General features: G+C 35.8%; 1 protein-coding gene and 1 long non-coding RNA gene across 11 annotated transcripts in view; one reads left to right on the forward strand and one right to left on the reverse strand.

Moving 5' to 3' along the window:
* LOC107975919 (uncharacterized) overlaps positions 1-6,976 on the forward strand; it is a 149,985-nt gene extending 143,009 nt beyond the window's left edge. For both annotated transcript variants that reach the window (XR_010158938.1, XR_010158937.1), the window contains one exon: positions 6,803-6,976. This is a non-coding gene — a long non-coding RNA (uncharacterized LOC107975919). The remainder of the gene's footprint in view (positions 1-6,802) is intronic.
* Positions 290-24,888, reverse strand: TMEM168 (transmembrane protein 168). Of its 9 annotated transcripts, XM_063815535.1 has the most exons (8): positions 24,642-24,757; positions 23,758-23,894; positions 22,933-23,024; positions 19,235-19,463; positions 18,208-18,604; positions 9,730-9,872; positions 7,331-7,605; positions 290-2,299 (listed from the first exon to the last, which is right to left on the reverse strand). In XM_063815535.1, exons 4-8 carry the CDS (start codon positions 19,333-19,335, stop codon positions 1,752-1,754), a joined length of 1,464 nt encoding a protein of 487 aa, XP_063671605.1. In that variant the 5' UTR covers positions 19,336-19,463; positions 22,933-23,024; positions 23,758-23,894; positions 24,642-24,757; the 3' UTR covers positions 290-1,751. The 9 variants fall into 9 exon arrangements, with proteins under 9 accessions (XP_063671605.1, XP_063671603.1, XP_016813541.2 ...); XM_063815533.1 differs by lacking the exon at positions 23,758-23,894 and having other exon boundaries at positions 24,642-24,778; XM_016958052.4 differs by having other exon boundaries at positions 18,208-19,463; positions 23,758-23,837; positions 24,642-24,769.
* Between the last annotated feature and the right edge of the window lie 747 nt (positions 24,889-25,635).

Genomic DNA, 25,635 nt, shown 5'->3' on the forward strand with positions numbered 1-25,635 from the left:
TTTAGTTAAAGCTAACCTGCTCACAAATAGCTGAGAAATTTAAAAGGAGATTTTACTTAACATTAACTTTTTTTAAGCTAAAAGCTCATAATTTTAACATTTGGCTTTTCTACTACCCTACTGCTGAACAGAGCAATAAAAAAAACTATACTATTTTATTTGGACAATACTAATATAAATCCTTAACCTATAATGGAAACTTCCAAACATGAACTCTAAAACATGGGCATTTTTAATGACCACCACTTTTAATATACTAAAATATTCAATATGCACATTAAATGAAAAATTAATTTTTAACAAAATTTTATTTAGAGCATTAGGAAAATCATATTCAAAACACAGAAATAATCAGACTATAACAATGCTGCATAGATAGTGGTATACAAGTTCCCTGACTCTAACTTCTTCCTAACTTAAAAGTTCAATTTTCAAGTCACCAGGTAGAAAATGGTGGAGGCATTATTTCCTCTTTCTGAGGCTATAAAAAATGGCTTCAATGGTGAGAAGGCAAACCATTTAAACAATGAAGATTAGATTATACCCCAATTTAATTCTATTCCCTTCTTGTTATTTCTCATGGATGAAAATTTAGAATGTAATAATTATTGGAAAGGAATAAGAAGTGAATTACCTCTTAGGAGATAACCTGATCAGTGCCTGCTTTAATCAGACAAAACACTAAGTTTTAAAAATTACAACCACAATATTATGCCTAACTAAAATTGCCAATATGAATACTTTTTTACAGAATACATTACATGTATACAAGAAGAGAAATACTTGTTTCCTATCCTCTGACCTTCGGTAGAAAAAAAATGTTATCACTAACAAGGATCAGAAAAATAATTTTCAAGGCAGAGCATTAACTCAATGGGGATCAAAATCTTTTCTGAATACTTAAAATAGACTGAGTCAGTCAACAAGAAATTGCTAAATTTCTTCTACGAGAGTACTTTTCAAAAAGGAAGACAATTTATTGGAAGAATTTGTAGCTGGAAACATTGTTCATTAAGAAAGCATTAAGTTACCCTGAGAAAGACTCTTAATATTACCAGTGTTTTCAGGGCCCCATGACCAACGCATGGAAGAGCAACTTGTAGGCTCTAGCCTTTTAACAATACCTACATAAAGAATATTTTGATCTAAAATGTAACTTGGGTTCTCTGCCACACTGGTAATAAGTCACAACCAAGACATCTGAATGTGATGGAGTATAAGCAAATTTTGCTTTTATTTTAGGCTGCCCTCTTTCTTTTCTAAGAGAAAGAGTTTGCAGTTCTTCAAATGGTCTTGGATGAAACCTACTGTTTGGAAAAAAGAATCTTCTGTAAGTAAACTGGTAGTTTTCTTAAAACAGTAAACAAATTTATCTGGTCTACATTCTCTAAACTATTATATGCCTAGAAAATAAGGCATTAGTAATTCATCATTGGCCATTGCAGAGCATAGACAACTGTTTTCTTTCTAATCAGGACCATAAGCAAACATTCCTGAAAGTGCAGTGTTATTTTTAACGTCTCTTATGCATTTACAGTAAGCATTTGACTCCCTACATACTTTCATTATAAAATGTTTTTTCCCAACGCCTTATATATACCATAATTACTTACTTAAGAAAAGACAAAGTGAGAGCAGCTACAGAAGTAGCAAGGTATTTTCCACAAATAAAAATACAGCATACAAAAAATGGCAAGTTAGTGATAATTGGTAGTATGAGTGCTTATTAATATCCCGCTTTGGGGTCCAAATTAAGATTTGACAAGTTTGAAGCCTTGTCCTGTGTCCAGCACAGTAGGAAGAAACCAACTCATTTTTAATCTTTTCAAGCACCTAAAACAAGTTTTGCAGATCCAAAAAAGGTTCAGACCGCATAACCAATTTGCCAAATGCACTAGGGGATATGTAATACGAGGAAAGTGTAACATCCAGTGCTTGGCCACATCGCTTCCCGTTGGCAAATGCAGAGTGTAGTCACTCCACCGTTTTGACACACCATATACTGCTTTCACTGTGCGTCCCTTTTCAGTCCAGCAGATGTTATTACTGGAGTTGCAGTTATATTCTACCCAGTCTTTTGTAAAGTCACCTAGCTGTGGCGGGTCAGCTTCTTCAATATCTACTGTTTTTATCAACTCTGCTCCTTGCACTGCAATATACTGGTCATTAATTTTCCTCACTTCTTTCACCCAAGGGGTTGAATTTTCGCTGTCTAATACGATAATAAGCCGGGAACAGAAGGAACCATTCTTTTCTCTCCACCATTCTATAAGTGTGTCAAGGCGTAGTGTATCTCCACCTGTGAACAAGAGAAAATTCAATGGAGCAATAATTTCTGCAGCCTCTCATTAAGAAAACCCTCTTAATCATTTTCTTCTAGAGAGAAAATACTCTTGTTTTACATGTATTTTCCTTAAGTTCTTAGAATTAAATAAGCAAAAAATAAAGTATTTAAATGACACTTTCAAAGTATCTTTTGAAAAGATATTTTTTACAACAGATTTTCAACTTGAGGTTAAAAAAAATCCTTATTACTCACATAAAAAGGAATCTGCTAGTATGAATTAAGGAAATAGTTTTACATAGTTGTATTTAGTGAAAACAACTATACAGAAAAGCTAACATTCTACACCAGGGGCAGCAACTACAACTCATGGGCCAGATCCAGCCTGCCACCTCTTTTTGTATGGCCTGAAAGCTAAGAATTGATTTTATATTTTCACATGGTTGAAAGAAAATCAGAATATTTTGTGATAGTAAAAACTGTATGCAATTTGTTTCATATAATTATTTTCATAAATAAGTTTATTGGAACACAACTACATTCATTCATTTATACTGTCTATGGCTGCTATTGCTCTAAAGTAGCAGAGCTGAATAGCTGCAACAGGCATCTAAACCCACAAAGCCAAAAATATCTGGCCCTTTACAGAAAAAGTTTGCCTCCCCATTCTGTATCATTGTTTCCTTCTCTTCCTCATATGTAGGTACCTACTGAATGAAAATAAACCCTATTCCTACCTGTACAAGAATGAGTTTAAGAACAGATCTACATTTAAATCAGTTTTATAGCTGAAGAACAAGGGATTAAAAATATATATATACCCAGAAAGTTCTAAAGTAAATAAACTTCTGACTACAGGTTTTACATCTCGTTTTTTTTTTTGCATTAATTTTGATTTTTAAGTATACTACATTAAAATGTTCATTTTGATTATTGAGTTTTTTGGCATTCCCTTATGTTTTGTGCCTGAGGCAACTGCCACCCTCACCTCATCTGGCCCTGTCTCAATGGTACACTGATAACGATCATTCCAATTCTACGAATCTATCTTAAGGAAAGAACAGACATAGGGACAAAAAATTACAAAAAAGACAACCTTCCCATTTGGGAAATGGAAATAAACTATGGCCTAAAACCTTAGGAGGAAATCTTATAACAAAATATTTATACAGAAAATTTATTGATGAGAAAATGTCTGTATTAGAAAAAGCATGACAGTACATCTACAAAAATTATAACAGCAGCTATTGCTGGGTGTTTCACTTCCATGTGGTTTTTAAAATATTTTTCTGAAAGTTTTACATTGAGCATAAGTTACTTTTACAATTTACCAGCACAAGACCCAACATTTTCCCCAAATCAACTGTCCTCTTGGTTTCACCATTAAAAATGGACACCACCAGAGAGAGAATCCTTTAGAATTGGGATTCTATCATATTCTTTATGTGTCATTTATTAATGTTTTATTAATCAGTAAGCTTAAGAACCTGAAAATAAACTTTTTTTATTAATCGCTCTAACACTCACACATATTATCTCAGAGACACTATTTCAGTACATTGTCTCCACATATTACTAATGTGTTATTCCACTGATACCTCCAAAAGATACTTTTTCAAAAATGGCCAAATGTTAACTCTCCATTATTGTCAGCTCTATTAAATTTCTTTAGAGATCAGAAGACAGAGATTACAAGAACTATTATGTAAATTCCATCTGCCACAAAACATCATTGCCCAACATGCCATCCACAACTATTTCAATAAACACTCTTTAGCATATTCTACCCTAATTCTCTTATATAAATGCTCTTTAGATATCAACAAGAGACTTAAAGCAGCATTAAAGCTTTCTAAACGATTTCTCTTGTTTTGCTCTGCTTTCTCCTATGAATAGGTTCTATGCTACATTTGGCTTTTGGCCCAGATTCAAAGTACTTACATTTATCTAAGCTAATATCCATCTGATGCATTTCAAGTAATTGAGACTGCTTTTTAAAGGCTTTATTTGTAATAAACTGCTTTATAAATTATCTACATTTTTTCCATTTATTTCTGTCTCTCCTGTAATTACCATAATTGTTTTCTATCCTCAAGCAGAGGCAAAAATATTAGGTTCCATATCATGAAACTCCATAAATATAAGAAGACTACATATTCTAACTACTGTGAGTAAAGGTATGGGATAAAGGGCAAATATAGATTCTCTTTCCCACAGCGATATTAATACTGGGCCTGCTATCAACTTGCTAACCCAAGTAAAATCCAGTTGTGATGTTTCCTATTTCAAAGTTTGCTGAAAAAAACAACAAAAAACAAAACAAAAAATCCCCAACTATTAATAAATTAGCAGAGCTTAAAGCTCTTTGTCACTTAATTTGGAATAGATGAAAGCATTTTCCTCAGAGCAGAGATATTCAATACTATTTGTGAGGCAGAATCAGCCCTTGAGGACTATATCTAAAGCAGGCCAGGGCATGAACTAACTGAAAAGCAGGCTTTTCTGGGCCTGGTTCAACCTGACTACCCACAAGTATGCGAGATGCCTCAGGCCATGCATGACAGTATGCAGTTGCTGAATTATAAGATAAAATCTACCTTTCTCAGGGAAGGGAGATCAGTATGCTTTCTCTCTCTTTTTTTTAAACTTCTTATAATAAGCCTCAAAGTTACACAAGAACAAATCTTAGCTAACAGAGGAGTTCTGTAACGGTCAATTTACTGGTAGCATATTTCAAAAAAATTATAAAGACATCATTCTAGAATGTAACTGCTAAACATTTACCTAAAATACAACTCTATTTTCGAGTTCTTAAAGTCTTCAAAAATTATTCCTAACAGTGAATGAAAATTTAGAAAAACTGCGAGAGATATATATGTGTGTGTGTTTATCTTAGTGTTTTTTTACTTTTCTTAGAAAAATAAAAAGCTGATATAAGTATTAGTAAATGAACATCTAGAATTGATTTCCATAGCTATCTTTAAGAAATACTTAATGAATTTTAAATTACTTAAGAAAAATGCAAACTTTTTGAAAAGTGTTTCTATTAAGTAATAAATTCTTCATATAAACACACATAAAAAGCTTACTTCTAAAATTACTCTCTTATAACACTTTAAAATAACTAGGGATATATGCATGGCCACCAAAAATTAGCCCTGTTTTTTCCATTTGATCTGGGTAGAGTTTATTATCATAAGGATTATAGTAAGTTTTCAGCAATCTCTGCTTTTAGATCTAAAATTCTATTTCTGTAAAGGCTATTTTAATTGACTAAAAGCTTTCTCTTGTGCTGTGAGTTGGAATACTTTACCTGAAACTGAAGTAGCCATAAAGGTTAAAAAGATGCTTTCTATGTTGTAATTAAAAAGTTATAGGTCAAGTAAATGATTTTATAAACTATATTCAATTAGTTTTAATGTTCAGTACATCTTTTAGTCTTGTACATTCTAATGTTTTGAAATGGGTGACCCATGTTAACAAAAATATCCACTTAACCAGAACATGCCATTCCTTTATCATCATGGCTTTCACCCTTGGAGGCAACATGGTACAGTGGGGGGGAAAATACACTTTAGGAATCGGGCAGATCTGGTCTTAAATCATGGTTCTATCACATAGTGGTATGACCACAGATAAGTTACATAACAACTTTCAATTTCCATTTCGTCCTTTGAAAAATGAAGATAACAGAAGTGATGGTATCTATCTCAAAGGATTTCACATAAAGATTAACAATGTGTGTAAGGTACTAAGTACAGTAAGCTGATGCTTAAAATGTACCCAATAAATATTAGCTTGTCTTTCTACTAGAAGGCCACTGAGTTATTCAATATTTATTTGCAAAAAAGAAAAATTTCAAAAAAATATTTCTCCTTATGATAAAAACCTCAGTTACAAATCTGGCGTGAAATCAATGAGATCATGCTAGTTTAAAATCATCTCTACCTTAACCTTTTTGTTTGTCTCTTTCTGGAGTTCTTATATTGGCAAGTCTGCCTCTGTCCTTCCATACTACTTCTATTTATCTTTTTCTTTATCCTGAATGTTTCCACTTTATTTATGACTATTTTATTATTTATAGATTCTTGGTTTAAAACATCTACACTTTTATGGAAAAAAAACATGTAATTAAATCTAAAATAACTATTTCTAATCTAAAATAAGAAAATTACCTTTCTTTTTAAATGATTTATTCAATGATTTCATCTATCTGTCAGCTACTTAAGGATCTTCTACTATGTATTGGGCTCTGTTATAGGTCCTAAACAAGTAGTAGTTCATAAAACAAAGCCCTTGACTTTCTCTCTATTAATAGTTGGAAAGACTGACAAATTTATATATTATATAAAGAGATCTCATTTCTCTCTTGGCAATAACTAAGAAGTTTTCTATTTCCCATAGTGCATGCAAACCAAAGTTATTTTATGTTTTTTCAAATGCAAAAAAATCCCTACAGAATTTTGTACCTTGGAATAAAACTCAATGGTCATTTACAATTACTCCCTTATTTTACAGATGAGAAAATTGAAGCCAACAGAAGTTAACTAACTTGCCTAAAATAACACAGCTGTGGCAAATTAGGAGCAGAACCAAGGTCTCCTGACCTAAGTGCTACTCCCACCATACTACATGATCTGCTGTTTAAAAATTTGGTGAGCTTTATAACATAAATAAAACTATAGATGTGAAGGACTACTGAAATCTGCATCCATAACATTTAAAAACTTAAAAATACTAGTCAAAGGAGTTTATCAGCTTCTGAAAAATACGTTTAGCAATTCTGAAAATATTTTAAGGGAAACTGATTGTAAGTCTCAAAGCATTTTTTTCCTTCTAATCACTATAAGACATAATTCCCAATCTTATCATTAGAGATTAAATTAGGCTAAACAGGTATGCTAGAGCAAAGAAAAACAAATTAGAGTCATATGCATAGTTCAGTAAACTAAGAATCCTGGAAATTTAATGACTGTGTGTGAAGTACAGATTTCTACATATACATGTGTATCTTTACAATAGTGAAACTGCCAAAGGTGAGTTTACCTGCTAGAGCCCACTCTCCTGTACCATGGGTGTGCCCACTGTAATACAAAATATACGTATCATGTCTGGGTCCATCCACAGTCCGAAGTTCGAGGAAAGCTTTTAGTTTGGAATGCAGAGTATCAAATGACAGTCCACTTGTGGAATAGTCACATCCATAGGTCTCAATCATATGATATGCAAAAAATCTTTGGATAGCATTGAGCATGCCAGTAGACCTCAAATTTAACTCCTGTACATGTTCTGGGGGAAGCAGTGTTGGCTGACCATCAGGACTGAAGTAGGAGAAAAAACAATTATTTTGGTGTTTAAGAAGTACTCATTCTATATCACATTCTCATCTGTCATTTATAACTGATTATCTAAGAATCAGTTATAATATAGTTGCTGCTAAGTGGCAGGATTTTTGTAAAAAATCACCCTTTCTAAAATTCCTATAGTACTGAGAATTAAGCTTAGAAAATCAAAACCTGGTTTCTAAATATTATATTTACTATCATTAAAACAATAATCAAATTAAAAGCTGGGATAATATCTCCAAATGTAGATAATATTACTCTTTGTTCCTTATTCGTATTTTCTTACATGACAAATATTGGACAAGGCTTTTTAAAAGCAGGATTACACTGTTTCAAGAACATCTGGGTGGGGACTATTAAAAAAACTATTCTTTAAAAATATTATAACACAAAATAAAAAAGCAATATTTTAATTATATATTTATTTCTGTATTGAAAAATAGTCAATAAAATTGTGTTCAAATTTTATTAACTTAAGGTACATAAATAATAGAAGAAATTATCTATTAATAGGCATTTAAAAAGTTATTAAAATTTAGGTCCATTGCTTTATACCACTGGACACTAGTTGAAGACTTAGATTTACTCCTAGAACAAATATAAAATGGTACTCTAGTACAAAGATGATAAAGCAAGTCTTATAACTAGCAAAATACCATTAATATTGAGAAAGAAAAAACCATCATTCCTATCCAGAAAAGGGATTTCTATCGGGATTTTTGAAAACCTTAGATTTTGCTTCATGTATCATCAGTACTATCCTACTAACTTTTTTTCATTACAGTCACAAAAGAGTAAGCAATACATTAAAAAAATTACAACGGAATAAATATCTAACTGTGCATATTACTATTTCCACACATTCATTCTACCGGGTTGTCATTTCTCACTTTATGTGACATTTCCAAATCTGTTTCCTTCAGTTCTTAAGCCTTCAACTTTGTATTAAGTCTTTAACATGAAGGAAAATATTTCCTACAAATAGTCTATTTGGAGATTTTTATGTCAAATACTTGAAATTGGGAAAAAACTTTACTTCCACTCTCCCCTCCCCCAGGGAAAGTGTGATGAAAACTGTCATCAGAATTCATTTATGGCAAAGAATTATCTTAAAGGTAGTTAGCTATAAAATAAAAATCAAAATGTAGCAATATTTACAGATTTATACAGATGTCACCACCTTTGTGGGTAAAAGTTATTTTGGAATAAAACTGCAATAAACATTTATTAAACTTCACTGCCAATCCTCTGAATTCCTAGTATTTGTATGGCATTTTTCAGTGTGCAGAGTGTTTTTACATTTTTTTTTTAGTGCTTCATACCATTCCTGTCAGATGAACAGAAGAGTTATCACTATATACATTTTAGGCAAAGACAGATAATAAGGTTCAGAGTAGTTATAATGTACCAAGGGTAACAAAGAACTAGACCCCAGCCTCTCAGGCCCAGAGCATGTTTTACTATATTTCACTATGTTGCTTCAGAGGACACTTTCTTTTGCTTTTTTCCTTTTTTTTTTTTGAGACGAAGTCTTGCTCTTAACCCCCAGGCTGGAGAGCAATGGCCCTATCTCGGCTCACTGCAACCTCCGCCTCGCAGGTTCAAGTGACTCTCCTGCCTCAGCCTCCCGAGTAGCTGGGATTGCAGGTACCTGCCACCACACCCGGCTAATTTTTGTATTTTCAGTAGAGATGGGGTTTCACCATGTTGGCCAGGCTGGTCTCGAACTCCTGACCTCAGGTGATCCGCCCGCGTCGGCCTCCTAAAGTGCTGGGATTACAGGTGTGAGCCACCACGACCAGCCAGAGGACACTTTCTTAAACAAAATATTCCCTTTAGGGTAAGATCTTTCCTTAGAAAAGTTATTCATGAATATTTTCTGGTTTCTAGCTAAAATATAAGCTTATCATATTTATCAAAATATTTCAATTGAACTCTGAAGATATTATCACTTGGAATAAAGTTTGTTAAAAATATGGAAGAAATGCACAAGTTATATTTTGAAAACAGTTTTGAAAAGGAGCTATATTTTATTCATATAAATATTAAGAAAATGTTATGAAGTGAATAGTTATCATTAACTATACTAGATTACTGTACCTGCAGAAGTTGGTGGGAATCACAATAGCATATCCAACAGATGTTCCTCCTAAACAGTTACCCAATTCATGGAAGAGCCCATGAGCCATGGATTCCAATGGCAAAACGATTAGAAACATGCTCAAGAAAATTCCATTTGTTGGCTAAAAGAAATCCAAAACATGTTTACATAGTACATGTACATATGTGTATATATTTACATGCATGCACATTGGTTCATATTTTTTAGCTTCTACTTTCAAAAAGGATAAAAGGAACAATTAATGATCTAAAAACAATTTTCAGTTAAAGCAGACAAGTATACATGGATGAGCTAACTAGTGCAATAAATCCTAAATTTATCTCTTAGTTTTTTGGAAGTTGTGGCAAAACACGGCACATCATTTTTAAAAAAGAATTGTCAAATAACATCCTATCCAGACGAGAAAAAAAAAACAAAACAAACCAAAACCACTCTTTGATATAACAGAGAAAATGCCAGAAAACAAATATCTTATTAAAACCCACATGCCTATGTCATTTTTCAAATAACAGATTCATTTACTTTATCAAAAAGAGTACTTTAGAAAGGGCTCATTTTTTCCCCATGAAATTATGAAAGTAAATTCTTAAGGAAATTTAAGACCCTAAAGCCATAAAAACTAATTCCATTTATATGGTATAGTTTACCTTATAAACCACTGAACTCTCTAGATGTGCAAATTCAAAATTTTAACAGAAGAAAATATTAAGGACACGTAAGCATTGTAAAAGCAGAATGGAAAGTAGACAGGCAGAAGAAATAAGCAGGAGGCAATCAGGTATTAATTGCAATGAAAAAGCAGAAAAAATACTCATTTAAGTGAAAAGAAAATGGATAGTCACTTGAACATACCTTTAGAATATTAAACTATTACTTTTTTCTATATGCTTTCTGTATTCTTTCTCTATTACATTCTTTCTGTATAAATTCTTAAGGAAATTTAAGACCCTAAAGCTATAAAAACGAATTCCGTTTATATGATATAGTTTACCTTATAAAGCACTGAACTCTCTAGATGTGCAATCAAAATTTTAACAGAAGAAAATACTAAGGACATATAAGCATTGTAAAAGCAGAATGGAAAGTAGAGAGGCAGAAGAAATAAGGAGGAGGCAATCAGGTATTAACTGCAATGAAAAAGCAGAAAAAATTAAGACTCATTTAAGTGAAAAGAAAATGGATAGTCACTTGAACATTTCTTTAGAATATTAAACTATTACATTCTTCCGGTATTGCTACTGCACATACTATATGCCTAGGTGCATGAACACATGCTTTTAACACTAAGGGGTGGTTCACTTGATCAAAATTTAATAAAAAAATTAACTCCTGCAATAGAAAAATGAATATACTGCCCTATTTTGGTACATCCTATTTTGTCAATGACATAAATAACACAGTACATGCTCCATTTAAAAACACTAGAAAATACAAATAAGTAAAAAAGATATGTGATTAAAATCATTCCAAATACCATCATCTATACGCACAGCTACTCTGAAATATTCCCAGACTTCATGCAATGTATTTTTCACAAATACATATTCATGTTTTTTTTTACCAAAATGGGATACATAATCTATCAACCTTTTAATTTAAGCTTACATTACTCTAAATCACTTGTAAAGACCAAATGGCATTCCTATGATACATATAAAACTTTAATTAGTGGATCGTATTATTGGTATTTAAATTGCTTACAGTTTGCCATTATACCAAAACTAGAATAAATATCAAGTTCTGATTATTAATGAGGTTAAGTACCTTTCATTATGTGGGTATCATCTTTGATGAAGTGTTAAATATTTTGCCCACCTTTCTATGGGGTTGACCTTTTCTTCATTGATTTAGTTTTGTTTGGTTCTGAACATAGTTTCAATGAAAGTCTTTTGTTGGTGACTCTGTGACTACCTTAATGCTGTTTTTTGCTTAACATGAGTTCTTAATTATAATATAGTCACTTTATGCCTTGTTAAAAAAAATCCCTCTATCCAACCATTAAGAATACATTTTAACATTATCCTCTAAAGGCTTTATTGTTTTGCCTTTACATTTAAATCTATAATCCAAATATAACTGATTTTATGATAATGGTCCAATTTTTTCTTCTACAGAAACACTCAATTGTTCAAGCACAAATTACTGAAAATATCAACCACTCCACATTACAGTGCCACTTCTGTCATAAGTATTCATGGACCTGTTTTTGGTCTCTCTTCTTCTGTTCTGTTGTTCTATTTTTTATTCTTTCACATATTTCCTTTGGCCTTCATTTCTTCCATTTTTGAGACTCTAATAAAATATGAGATCTTCTTACCATATCCTCTGAGTCTTATCCTTTCCTTCTGTTCAGTATTTTCCATACTTCTCTTTCATGCTGCTGCTTATATAGCTTCTTCTGAACTGTATCTTCCAGTTCACTAATGCCCACTTCAGGTTTGTCTAATGTTATGTTTGCAACACTGAAATAATTTATTTCCTGATCTAAATTTCTATTTAGTTCTTTGTAAAATCTGCCTTGTCATTTTTTAAAGTTTCCAGTGTACTACCATTATGTCCTGATCTCTCCTTTTACTTTTGCAACTTAGCATGATGGTTTTCTGTTTGATAATTCCAATACCTAAAGATTTTTTTCTGTTGTCTGTTGGTTTTGCTGCTTCTTGCTCTTGGTGCTGTGTGTGTGTGTGTGTGTGTGTGTGTGTGTGTGTGTGTGTACCTGGTTAAATTTATAAGCTGAACACTGGATATAAAAATATTAACTTTAGGCCTAGGATAATGATACCTTCTCCTAGAGGCAATCTGTTTCTTCCAGAGAGCTGCAGACATTACGAGTCTACATATCTTAATTCAGGTTTGACCACTTAATCCCAGGTTGAACCACCAACAGGACACAAGGGCAGAAAGCAAGTTCATGAGAGGGCTATAACACACATGGCTCCACCCTCTTCTTTCAGTGTGTTAGCGTAAAATGGGAGGTAATTTACCAGAGATCTCACTTCTGGAGGCCCTGGGCTTGGCTTTTATTTTTGCCACTCTTGAGGGGACCAAAAGTGCAGCTCAGCTTTGAAAATAGTTTCCTCTATGTATACAAATGCCTGCAAGGCACAGCATTGAGTCTTTTCATCCCAGGAAGTATGGTGTGTTTTTCCATTTATTGAAGTCTTCTTTTATAACCTACATTGAGGTTTGTAGTAATTTTAAAATAAAAGTTTTATAAGTTTAAAACTTATTTTATGTTTCTGTTCTTACAAATGGAATCAGTTCCAATTTTCTGATGATTTCCAGTCTATTACATTTTATATATTTACATATTTTTTCTAAACCAGTGCTTCTCAATCTTCGGTATGTTTTTACTATTAGAAAAAAGTATTAAACAGTTTGATTTAGCAGTGAACTAAGCAAATGATAAAGTTCAATTGTCAATCAATTTGTAGATGACTTAAATGAAAAGCCTAATAATTCAAAATTCCAATTAAAATGTTAATTGATAGTGATGTTATTCAATACCCTAATGTTGGTTTTGCAACATTGATGATGATATTTGATACAGTAGACTAAATAAGTAGATATTCAGGGGTCTATTGATCACAACTCATAAATAACAGATGATCTGTTACTACTTGCTTTTTATATTAAAAAATCTTAGAAACTGAGAATTTTATGCTGATTGACAGGGTCTCACTCTGTCATCCAGGCTGGAGTGCAGTGGCATGATCACGATTCACTGCAGCCTTGACCTCTCAGGCTCATGTGATCCTACCACCTCAGCCACCCAAGTAGCTTGGGACCACAGGCGCATGCACCACCATGCCTGGCTACTTTTTTTATTTTTGTAGAGACAAGGTCTCCCTATGTTGCCCAGGCTGGTCTCAAACTCCTGGGTTCAAATAATCCTCCCGCCTTGGCCTCCCAAACTGTTGGAATTACAAATGTGAGTCATCATGCCTGGCCCTGTCATACATTTTTAGAAAGCAAATTTATCAGGAAAAAATCATTAAGTACTTCTATTAGGTTATTTTGAAAAAGCAAGCTTAGAAAAACAGTATTAAATATTCTATTATGATTACACACGAGTTAGTATTTTGGCAATACAAAAATTCATAATCTTAACTGAACAGATGGCAAGTATGTCCAGGGGAAGCCAAAATAAATTTAGGATGTTTTATCCGCTTGCCACTTTCAGAGAGCTTCAGTTTTATTGGCCTGCAAACCTTTATTCTATAGCTTCAATCTAGAAGTCATTTGTGACTTTGGAGTACTCCTTACACCTTAATTCCAAGTAACAAATAAGATCAATTGATTCAAGCCTACAAGTACTTATTCTCCTTTGCTTCTCCAAATTATCCTCAGCTCACTATCAAATTTTAAGACATGGCTCATATTTCAGAGCAGATATAAACTGAGCACAAAAGACGACCAATAAACAACCTGTAAGTAATGCCCTTTGAATAAAGGTTGTTACTAGTTATTAGATCTCTATTCAGCTGGGCTTTCAAGTCATGGTCAAAGTATTCAACGTTTCATATCCTAAAATTTTTCAGGTAACAGGAACAAAATTTCTTTATGCAATGTCATTTTAAAAATGTAACATTTACATAAACATATACGGCTTGTTTGTTTAGAAGCATTCTTGTATGAGTCACCTTATGCAAACCAGATTTGGAAAACATACATAGAAGTCTAAAGAAAGTAAAGCCCAACTAAGAAACAGTATACGTAAATGCGGCAATATATAAATGGAGAGACTGTGAGAAATCCAGCTTTAAGAAACCACAGGCGACTTTCAAAACTTTGCTTGTTTCAGGAAATTTAAGAACATTATGAAGGCTACTATATAATTTTAAAGTCAAATGACTTCTTTATGTGGAAGAACTAGGGCATAGTGGAAAGGACCCAAGCTTCGGAGTTAGACTTTTGTTCAGTCCCAGCTCAGACACTTGCTATGTGTACACGAATAAGTTAATTAACCTTTTGAGTCTTGATTTCTGGAATACATACAGAGATAATTTATGTCATGAGCTTATTCTGTAGATTAGAAATACATATGTATGGCAGTATAAAGTTAAAAGAAATGCTTTCCACATGACCCAGCAATCCCACATCACACTAAAATAAAAGCTTATGTTAACACAAAACCTTGTCTACAAAGGTTTATAGCAGCTTTATTCATAATTACCAAAAAACTGCAAATAATTTCAGTGTCTCTCAACTGAGTAAGGGATAAACTGGAACATCCATACAATGGGATACTGCTCACAATAAAAGTAACTAACTTACTGATGGCACACAGCAACACAGATGAATCTCAAATGATTTAAATAAGAAGTCAGACTCAGGGCCAGGTGCAGTGGCTCACACCTATAATCCCAGCACTTTGGAAGGCCAAGGCAGGGAGGACTGCTTGAGCCCAGGAGGTCGAGGCTGCAGTGAGCCATGATTGTACCATTGTACTCTAGCCCACACTGCAGAGCAAGACCCTGTCTCAAAAACAAAAGTCAGGCTCAAAAGACTACAATGTTAAATGATTTTATGAATATGACATTCTGGAAAAGGAAAATGTCTAGGAACAGAAAACAAATCAGGTTGCCAAGTACCTGGGGTTGGGAGAAGGACTGACTACAAGGAAGCAAGAGGGAATTTTGGCGGTGATTTAACTGCTCTACAAATTGACTGTGGTAGTGGTGGTCACACAAATATATGATCCGTATCAAAAAAAAAAAAAAAAAAAAAACGGGGGCACAGATAGTTAATATTTTGTTTTGCAGGCCATACAATCTCTGTTTTAACTACTCAACTATGCTGTTTACCATAATTACAAGAGTTAATATGGTAAGAAGATATAACAAACATGCATTTACCTCTAGGACAGTGCTTCAAAATAAAGAAGCAAAAAAAAAAATGACAGAATTGAAAAAGCAAGTAGACAATTCAGGAACTATAATAGAGATTTTCATCTCTCTCAGTATTACAGAATTAGACAGAAAATTAACAAGGCTATAGATACATGAACACCACCACCAACCAACTTAATCTAGCTGATATTTATAGTACACTGTACCCAACAACAGAGGACTCATTATTTTCAAGTGAACATGGAATAAAACATGCCATGCTACAAAACAAGTGGCCTAAAAGACTAAAATCATACAGTGTTCTCCAACTACATGGAATTAGAAATCAATGGAAAGAAATGTGAGAAACTTCCAAATATTAGGATATCACACAACAAACTTATAAATAACCCATGAGTCAAAGAGGAAATTTCAAAGGAAATTAGAAAACATCTCACCAGATGGCATAGTGCTAGCACAACGGTAGACATATAGGTCAATATAACAAAAGAACTCGAAAATACAACCTTACGTTTACGTTTAACTGATTTTAAACAAAGACGCCAAGGCAATTCAATAGGCAAAATGTTAATCTTTTCAACAAATGGTGCTGGGAACAATGAGATCTATATATTAAAAAAAAAAAAAACTTAGATCCTTATCTCATACTATACTCAAAATGGATCATACACCTAAATGTAACAGTTAAAACAATAATGCTTTTGAAAGAACTGTGACCTAGTGTTGAGCAAAGAATTCTTAGATAAGATACTAAAAGCAGAGCCCATAAAAGAAAAAGTGGATAAATTGGACTCTGTAAAATTAAAAACCTTTACTCTTGAAAACTCTTCAAAAATTTGTATCATTCAGAAAATAAAAACAGAAGACACAGACTGGGAGTAAACATTTCCAAATCATTTATCTGACAAAGGGCTCGTATCCAGAATGTATAAGGAACTCTTAAAAGACAAATAACCCAGCTTTAAAATGAGCAAAAGATGTGAATATTTAAACAACAAAGTAAATGGCTAATACACACATAAAAAGATGCTCAACATCATTAGTCATTAGAGACATAAATTAAAACCACAATGCTATCACCTACATCTAAATCAAGGGATTCTCAAGTAGATCAACTTTAGGAAAGAGTAGAATGGAAGGTGAGAATCAGGAAACTGATTCTCTTAAAATTATCTCTGCTGACAGACTCCTTGGAAAGTTTTTGTGTACCTCCAGTGGTACACACCATATCTGAAGACCACTAGATAAGAAAAAGTTTGGAGACCAAGAAAATATTCATATTTGGTTAACAGAATTTGAAAGCCTGGAATGGCATCCAGCATGAATGAGGCTGACTTGGAAAAGAAAAAGTATTTAGGGCTGGGAAAGGAGCTAGCAGGAGGAGGGGCAAGGAAGAGGGAGGAAAACTCATGCTTGAGTTTTTGACATCATCAACATAATTCTGATAGTACCTAACACCAGCAAGTAGAGCAAAGTAAGGACAATATCCTCAGGCCACACCCAAGATGTTTTCCTCGTTTGGCTGACTCCCACACAGGATCCCTGCCCTAGCCCAGCTGACTAGAAAGCACCATGTCCAGGCAAGTCTTCACATCTCCCTCTTCAAAATACACTTCCAGAAATCACTCAGCAGCAACAAACTGTTACAAAGCAGAGAGCTGCACCAAGCAGAGCTGACTTTCCTCTAGAAATCACTCAGCAGCAACAAACTCTTAGAGAGAGCTGCACCAAGCAGAGCTGACTTTCCTTTATGCCCCACATCCCAGTCTGATGTACATATAGTATTTATCACACTGTAATCATAATTGTTTGTTTACATGCCAGCCTCTTCCTCCTCCCATTGGAGACTGTGCCACCTTTGACAGACATCCTGAGATCTTCCGCACCCACTATAGTGCCTGGCATATAGTGCATAGTCAATACATGCTCAATTAATGGAAGACTGGGTTTGTTAATACTGCAGATGCAAACTCCAACTGTACAAATGTCTTTGTTTACAAGAACCTTTTAGAAAACATTTCTGGGCAGCAAAGGTACTGTGAAACCCATGTTTTCTTTCTTAGGATAACCTCTAATCTATAATTCAGAACCTGATATGTTGTTATATATCTGATCACCTTTTATATAAAACCTTCAGAGAAATGGCTACATAAAAGAAACACGTTACAGTGAGGAGTCCAGGGAAGAGACAGAAGTTAAGTAACCTTGTTCCTGCTAGTACTAGTGACTCTGGATGTGTCTTCTTTGGCTTTCAGTTTCCTCATGGGTATAATGAAAGGATCAAAATACAATCTTTAAATTCTTTCCAAATGTTAGTATTCTAAGACTCTTTAATTGATGAATGTTTCACTAATGAACAGTCAGGAAGCAGGAGGCATCTCAACGCTGAGTGTTCATAACATTTTGGTACCTCTTTGCTAGAGATCAAATAAATTATCCTCTTGAAACACATTCAGTGCTTCAATTCCATGAACAAAATTAAGTAAGAACAAATATGAATATCCTTTTGAAATCAGGAACTTGACCTTATAACTTTAATTTCAATTATTAAAGCTAGCATTTTATTACACGTCATTGGGGTTGCTGGACAAACAATAAGCTTACCTGCCAGGAAACTGCTCCCAAAATCGCTGTTGCAAGAAGACTAAAGAACACCAACTGCTCTGAAATCAAGCAAAAATGGCGCATCCCTTTGGATGCCATGATTCTATCAAGGCTATTGTAATCTGTCCTGTGAGTAAAATATACTTTATGGCAGTCATTTAATTTGGTATGGAATCCCCAAAGAGTTAAAAGAAAAATAATATGACAAATCATCCAGAAAATTCCAAAAATGGAAAAGCCAGGTATTACAAAATACCAGAGGTGAGTGTCTCTAAGTTTGAATGCTGAAAGAATAAAAAATGTAAGCTCAATCATTCCAGCAAAAACGACTGAAAGTCTTCTGCAAATTCTTCCACGGTACAAAAAGGGTTTCCATCTTTCAGTTACTGAAAGTCCACTAAAATAAATGTCAAGGAAAGGATCAGTTATCAGGCAAATAAAAAAACACGCAAAAGCAATCGGATTTTTGGGAGTTTCCAATGAGGAAAAAAATAACAAAACTGCAAAAATAACTAAGTTTGGAATAGCTAAGAAAGATTTCATTCTCAGATCAATAATCAGCATAGCCAGAGCTACAACAAGCAAAATGACACTCAGAGACTTCTCCACCAACATAGTTGTGCTGGCAATGGCAAATCCAACAAGCTCCAGAAATTCAACTGTGGTTAGTAAAGTGGGCCGATGACGGACATAACCAGAAATTCTCTCCACCAGAGAGCACAATATCCTTAACACTATGGATGTTAGAAGCAAATATTTGGTTGATTCTTCTTTTATATCATTTTTAAAGGATGAATTATCAAGAAAACATAGGAGGCCAAGCAAGAATCCAAACCAAAGATTGGAGAGACTTAAACTTGCTGCTTCCATTGAAAAATAGTAATAGAGTATGCTGGCGATTCCAAGAACAAAAAGACCAAGAATAAAAATTACCAAAATTAAGGAATTTGCTGTTTTTTCCCATCTTACGTATAGACCTAAGCATATAGCAACTAATAAATTGATTCTGGCTAAATAGCCAAGATACCGCATTGAAGAATGCATGTTCACTTCTCTATTTACTTCTTCCAGTCTTGTCATTGCTAAATAGAGACAATGACTAAAGCAATAACGCAGTGATTTACACATGTAACCAGCAATGTGGGCTTTTCCCTCACGTTACAAAAATTAACCGCTTGTATTTCATCCAGTATATCCAATGTATCCGCAACTCCTATTTCAACATTTTCTCTTGTGGAAATTTTGTTTATAGTGATCTAAAAAGAAGAAAACAATATTTCAGAGTTAATTTTATATAATTTACTCATTATTTTATATAAAGATGCATATAGAAAGTGAAAAAATCCAGTTTAAAAACTGAAATCCAGTTTACAACCTGATTTGCAATATCTTAATGAATACTGTTTCTGGCTTAAAACTTGGCAGTTTATTCAAACAGACATGGCTGTGCTTTCTACTCATCATATGCTATGACTGCATGAATAGAACTGTTCTTCCAGAGATGGTGAAGAATTCACCTAATTCATTCTGGTTTAAATATCTGGTTTTTCAACAACAAGGAAAGGTGAAATGTTCGCTTTAGCTTAGATTGTAGCAGGTTTTGGTACAAGAGAAAGCTACTTAGTTCTTAAAGTGAATGAAGGACTTCATTGTTACCTCTAATTTGAAAAGCACTTGTATATATTAGTAGTAACAGCAACCATTACGACCTGCCAAATATCCCCTACATCTTTTTACAAGCCAGCTCTAGAATGTTACACAAGGTCTTTACATTGTTTAACTAATAAACTTACTAGAATTAAAGTATTAAAGTTACTCAGTCCCTAAAGTTGAGCCATAATTCTCCCTGTACTTTTATCTCTATTAAATTACTTTGATTACTAAACTTGCTTTCCAAATCTAAACACTATCTCTATAGCAAACCAATTCCTGACAAATTCCAAGTCAAAAATGAAAAACTGAAATGCTCACCCTAATAGTCATTATAAAGTAAATGAAGAACTTTTCAATTCTACTTAAACAAATGTTACTACAAGTATTTGTTAGCGGACTCACGAAATTAAAGCTTCCACAAGTCACACCTAAAAAATGATAGTAGTCAAAAAATGATTTAACCATCTATAATAATTCTTCAAAATTTCCTAGTATACTGTTTCAAAAGAACTGTTCACGGTAACGCTATCTAAAGAGAACCCAATTAGATATTTAAAAAGAAACTAGGGCCAGGCACGGCAGCTCTCTCCTGCAATCCCAGAACTTTGGGAGGTTGAGGAAGGCGGATCACTTGAGGTCAGGAGTTAGAGACCAGCCTGGCCAACAGGACAAAACCCTGTCTCTACTAAAAATACAAAAATTAGCCGGGTGTGGTGGGAGGCATCTGTAATGCCTCAAGAGGCTGAGACAGGAGAATAGCTTGAACCCATGAGGCGGAGGTTGCAGTGAGCGGAGATCACGCCACTGGACTCCAGCCTGGGGGATAGAGCGAGACTCTGCCTCCAAAAATAAACAAAAAAAACCCACGAGTTTTTGATTAGTTTATTTGCACTTTCTTAATAGCTGTATACTAAAAGGCTCAAGAGAAACATGAGAACCTGGAATCAACTCTTAGTACTCATCTGGCTGGAGAGGAATGTTACTAAAGCAACCTTAGGGTCTCTGGGAAGTTCCAAGTATTATTACTTATTTTGCTTTTATACGTTCAACAAGCACTTTTTTTTATTTTTACAACTAAGTCTATTTAAGTATTCCAACTGATTTTCCTTAATTACATCTTTATTCACTCATGTCTTAAGGTACCACATAATGTTAAAGAAAATGTCTTCCTTTAGTATATTTTGGTTTATCTTTTTAACTTGAGTGTGAGAAACTGACAAAATCTGGAATGCATTGAGGTTTTTTTTTTTAAACATCACTAATGTGTGTTATAAAATAATTCAACAAATACATTAGAATATATATCCTCAAAGAGCTGATGGTACAATCTGGGCTCAGACTACTGAACACTGCTGGACGGGGGGAAGAAATTCACACACTAGGCTAAATGGTGCCACTCTAAATCCATGGAACATCCTTCCCTGGTCAACATTCTTCCCCATTCTTGTGACTATTCAAACCCCTATTTCCTCTCTTCAAATCTCTGATACCCTACTTCTTCCTACTGCATTCTCACCAGATGACTCTGCCTCCTAGAGAGTCATCAAAAGGGAGCTCACTTGAGTTTCCAAGTCCACAAACCCACCTCTACTTATATCTCCGAATATAAGGAAAGAAGGCTGTTGCTTCTCTATCTAAGGCTAAACCTTTCAGCCATATTGTGCATCTTTCATTCCGCCTCTTCCAGAACATCAGACTCTCTCCTCTCTCTGCAAACTCTCACTTTTCTTTTATCCATTAGTATTTAAACATTTATAAATGTTTCTTTTAAAAACAATACCAAAAAAGTAAAGAAACAAAACAAAAACAATCCTTGCTCATCCCCATATCCTCTATGAAGCTCAATCTCGTGTCCTTTTGACAGCTGGTATTTAGTTGCTTCACTTCTTACCCATTCACTTTTCAAACCACTAAATGGTGTTTCCCACCACACAACTGCTCTGCTAAGTGTTGAAATGACCTGTAAATTCCTAAATCCAATGGGTACTTTTCACTCAGTATCCTGCATATTCTTTTTTTGGGGGAGGGGGAAGGGGGGACGGAGTCTCGCTCTGTCGTCCAGGCTGGAGTGCAATGGCAGGATCTTGGCTCACTGCAACCTCCGACTATTGGGTTCAGGTGATTCTCCTGCAACCTCTGACTATCGGGTTCAAGTGATTCTCCTGCCTCAGCCTCCAGAGTATCTGGGATTACAGGCGCCCATCGCCATGCCCAGTTAATTTTTGTATTTTTAGTAGAGACGGGGTTTCACCATATTGGCCAGGCTGGTCTCAAACTCCTGACCTCAGGTGATCCACCCGCCTTGCCTCCCAAAGTTCTGGGATTACAGGTGTGAGCCACTGCGACTGGCATTTTTTTTTTTTTTTTTGAGACAGAGTTTCATTCTTGTTGCCCAGGCTGGAATACAATGGAGCGATCTCGGCTCACCGCAACCTCTGCCTCCCGGGTTCAAGCGATTCTCCTGCCTCAGCCTCCCAAGTAGCTGGGATTACAGGCATGTGCCACCATGCCCGGATAATTTTGTATTTTTAGTAGAGACGGGGTTTCTCCATGTTGGTCAGGCTGGTCTTGAACTCCCGACCTCAGGTGATCCGTCCACCTTGGCCCCCCAAAGTGCTGGGATTACAGGTGTGAGCCACTGCACCCGGCCGTATCCTGCATATTCTTTAAACAAATTTACATTGTTGACTTCTCTCACCTTCCATACCATTCCTTTTTGCAGGCATCCAAAGACTAAGTCTCCAGATTTTTTTTCTTAATTTATTGGTTTCCCCTCCTCGGTCTCCTTGAAGGTTCTTCATTCTCAACCCATCCTTTGGATGTTCAACCCCAAACCTAGGCTTTTCTCTCACTATATACTTTCTCTAAGCAATGTCATTTATTTCTATGTCTTCGATTATTATCTCTCTACTTAAGTGCACACATATATTAATCTACCTATAGAAAATGAAGCACCAGCTCTGTTCTGCACTGTTAACAGAGGTAAATACCTGGAAACAAAGTAAATGTAAACATGTAAAAAAAAAATTAGTAAAGTACAGTGCATCCACATAATGCAATATATGCAGTTACCTTCTTATGGACCAAAATCAACATGGCAGATTGTTTTTAAATGGCTAATTTACAAAACTCTTTCCCCATTCTGATCTTCTTCAAAAGACAGCCTGAGTTAGAGAATAACAGAAAAACATTACAATCCTTTTCAATCGGTTTGCCATCACTAATGATTCAATAGACAATTATTCCAGAGGTAGATGAAAATGGACCATAGAGGAGTCAATATGCATATGGGAAAAGCTAACTAATCACTGCCAGAGTCTGATTATTTCATAAAACCTTACATACTATTCTAACCCTCCTCTCCACCATCATCTACATTTAATCCTCACCAAGTCCTGTCTACTATTCTTCCTAAACATTTTTTAAGTGTTTCTACTTCTCGTCCCCAGGGTCACCATCCCAATTTTGGCCACCATCATGTTGAACATTTCCCTATATCCACTCTTGCCCTCTCTAAGAAGTGTACTTTTTAAAACCAAAATTTAGCACTCCACTATGTAAAATGCTCCAATGGCGTCCCATCACCCTTAGCAATAAAGTCAAAACTCCTTACAATGCCTTATAAGGCACTCCGTGTTGGGCCTGATTAACTCTCCTGCCTTATCTGTTACCACTTTTCCTCTCACACTTTATTTTCCAACCTTACTGACCTTTCAATTACAAACTGCACAAATGCTATTCCCTCACCAGGTACACTCCTTTTCCTCCTCCTGGCCCCACCCCAGTGTTCACACCTGGCTTACTCCAACTCTTCAGGTCTCAGATAAATCATTTTCTTAAGAGATTATCCCTGCCCCCTCCCCATTACATGACCCCCATACTTTCTCTGTTACATACCATCACTTATTTCATGTCTGCATTTCCCACTAGATCAAAAGGTCTCTGAGGGTTTGTCTTCAATACTGTACACCCAGTGACTAGCAAAAATCCGGCATCAAGAAGGTATTCAATAAATACTTGTTGAAAAATAAAGACTAATAAAGAAATAACTAAATTTAACAACAATGGTCGCCATTGGACACTTACTAATGCCTAAAGAGAATACAGAACTTAGCTAATATCCCACAACTAATAACTAGTAGAACTAAGGGAGAGTCCATGAATGTTTGGTTTCTATTTCAGCTTTCCACCAGTCTTTACTTAATTCACCCAAATTCTTCCAAACCAATTCTCTCTCCATGTCCTACCTCTAGGGAATGGCTTGAGGCATACCGTATCACTTGCATTATCTTTCACTCAGAAACTTTCTGTCCCATCTAGAAGTGTCAAGGCTGAAAAAACTACACTGAAAAAAGTCAGGGAATTTCAGTGCTTCAGTTCTGAATTACTGATAACTCTTTGAACCATCTCATACGAGGAAAATGGCATCTCGAATATCAAACTCCTCGGCACTAGAGCAGCAACAGCAATTTCTCTCCCTTTCGGCCTTCTAGCGAGATGTGGGAGGTCCGACAAGGAGCTTGGCTGTTCTCCACCATCCTCTGCCTCGGAGAACGCGACCACAACGTGGCGCCCAGTTGAGGGGGAACCCTTGCGAAATACGGAGAGGCGCTCCCACACCCTCCAATCTCCAACCACCACTGTCAACTCCTCCAGAGGCAGGTATCCTACCCCAGCCCTGGGAGGCCGACTGGGCGGAGCTTGGGGTCCGGACCACGCGGAGCCCTGGCAGTGTCTATGCCTAGATCTCGCCGCCCTGCCGTCCACCCATTTCTCCCTACCTGACTCGGCTGTCGCCACCAACGCGCTCTCCCAACCCTCGGAGTCAGTTCCAAAACCAAACCAAAAAGGAGGAGAGCAGACAAGGCTTCAGCCTGCGACTGAGAACAGGGAGGCGGCACGCCTTGGGGAACGAGGGCCCGAGGCCATACGCGCTAATACAGGCCAGTGTCGGCGGAAACTTTCTCCGTTACCGGCCCGGCCGCCACCGCCATGTTTCCGCCACCGAAATCCGCGACGGTACGGAACGCCGCCGGGGTCAAACTGCGCGGCGCGCGTCCTTCCCGAGGCCCGGCCCCCTCCCCGCCCAAACCCGCGCGCCGCCACACACCCAGGTGAGCAAGGCGCTGCGCGAGTGTCAACTGCCCCACCTAAGGCGCCTGCCTTCCTCAAGCCAAAGTCGACTCCTGGGACCTGGAATCAGCAGCTGAGAACAGACAGCGGGAAGACCACCAAAGATCAGGCTGACAGTGCCCATCAAGCATCTAGGCCACCGCCTCGGGCTGGACCGAACGGGGACAGGGTGGACAGGACTGCCACGCGTGGGCTGTAAATACTGCGGGAGGCGTTGCTGCTTATTAATATATATGGCATAATATATGGCTTTGTAACCAGCTAAGGCCCAAGCTCCTTAGGCCCTCCCTCAGAACCTTTCAGTTCCTCAAATGCAGGGACATGTCAGGTTTTGCTCAACATTAAATCACCTTAGCATAGTGCCTGACACATAGTTGGCACTTAAATATTTGTAAAATAATAATGTGCAGTAGGCTCTCCACGATCCGTAGTTCTCTCCTCCCACTTGTTTTGCATGTATTATCTATATATTTTTCCTATTTTCCATAATAGAGTGTGAATTTCCTAATTTTCATAATAGATGTTGGGGGTTGGTGTGGCCAGCACATCTATAGGAATGAACAACTCTCAGATTGAGATTCTGCATATGTGGATGAAAATTTTGAGTTAGATTCTCTCTAGACTCCTAATTTTAAAAGCAGT

Source organism: Pan troglodytes, chromosome 6 (genome assembly GCF_028858775.2).
Source record: "Pan troglodytes isolate AG18354 chromosome 6, NHGRI_mPanTro3-v2.0_pri, whole genome shotgun sequence".
NCBI lineage: Eukaryota > Metazoa > Chordata > Mammalia > Primates > Hominidae > Pan > Pan troglodytes.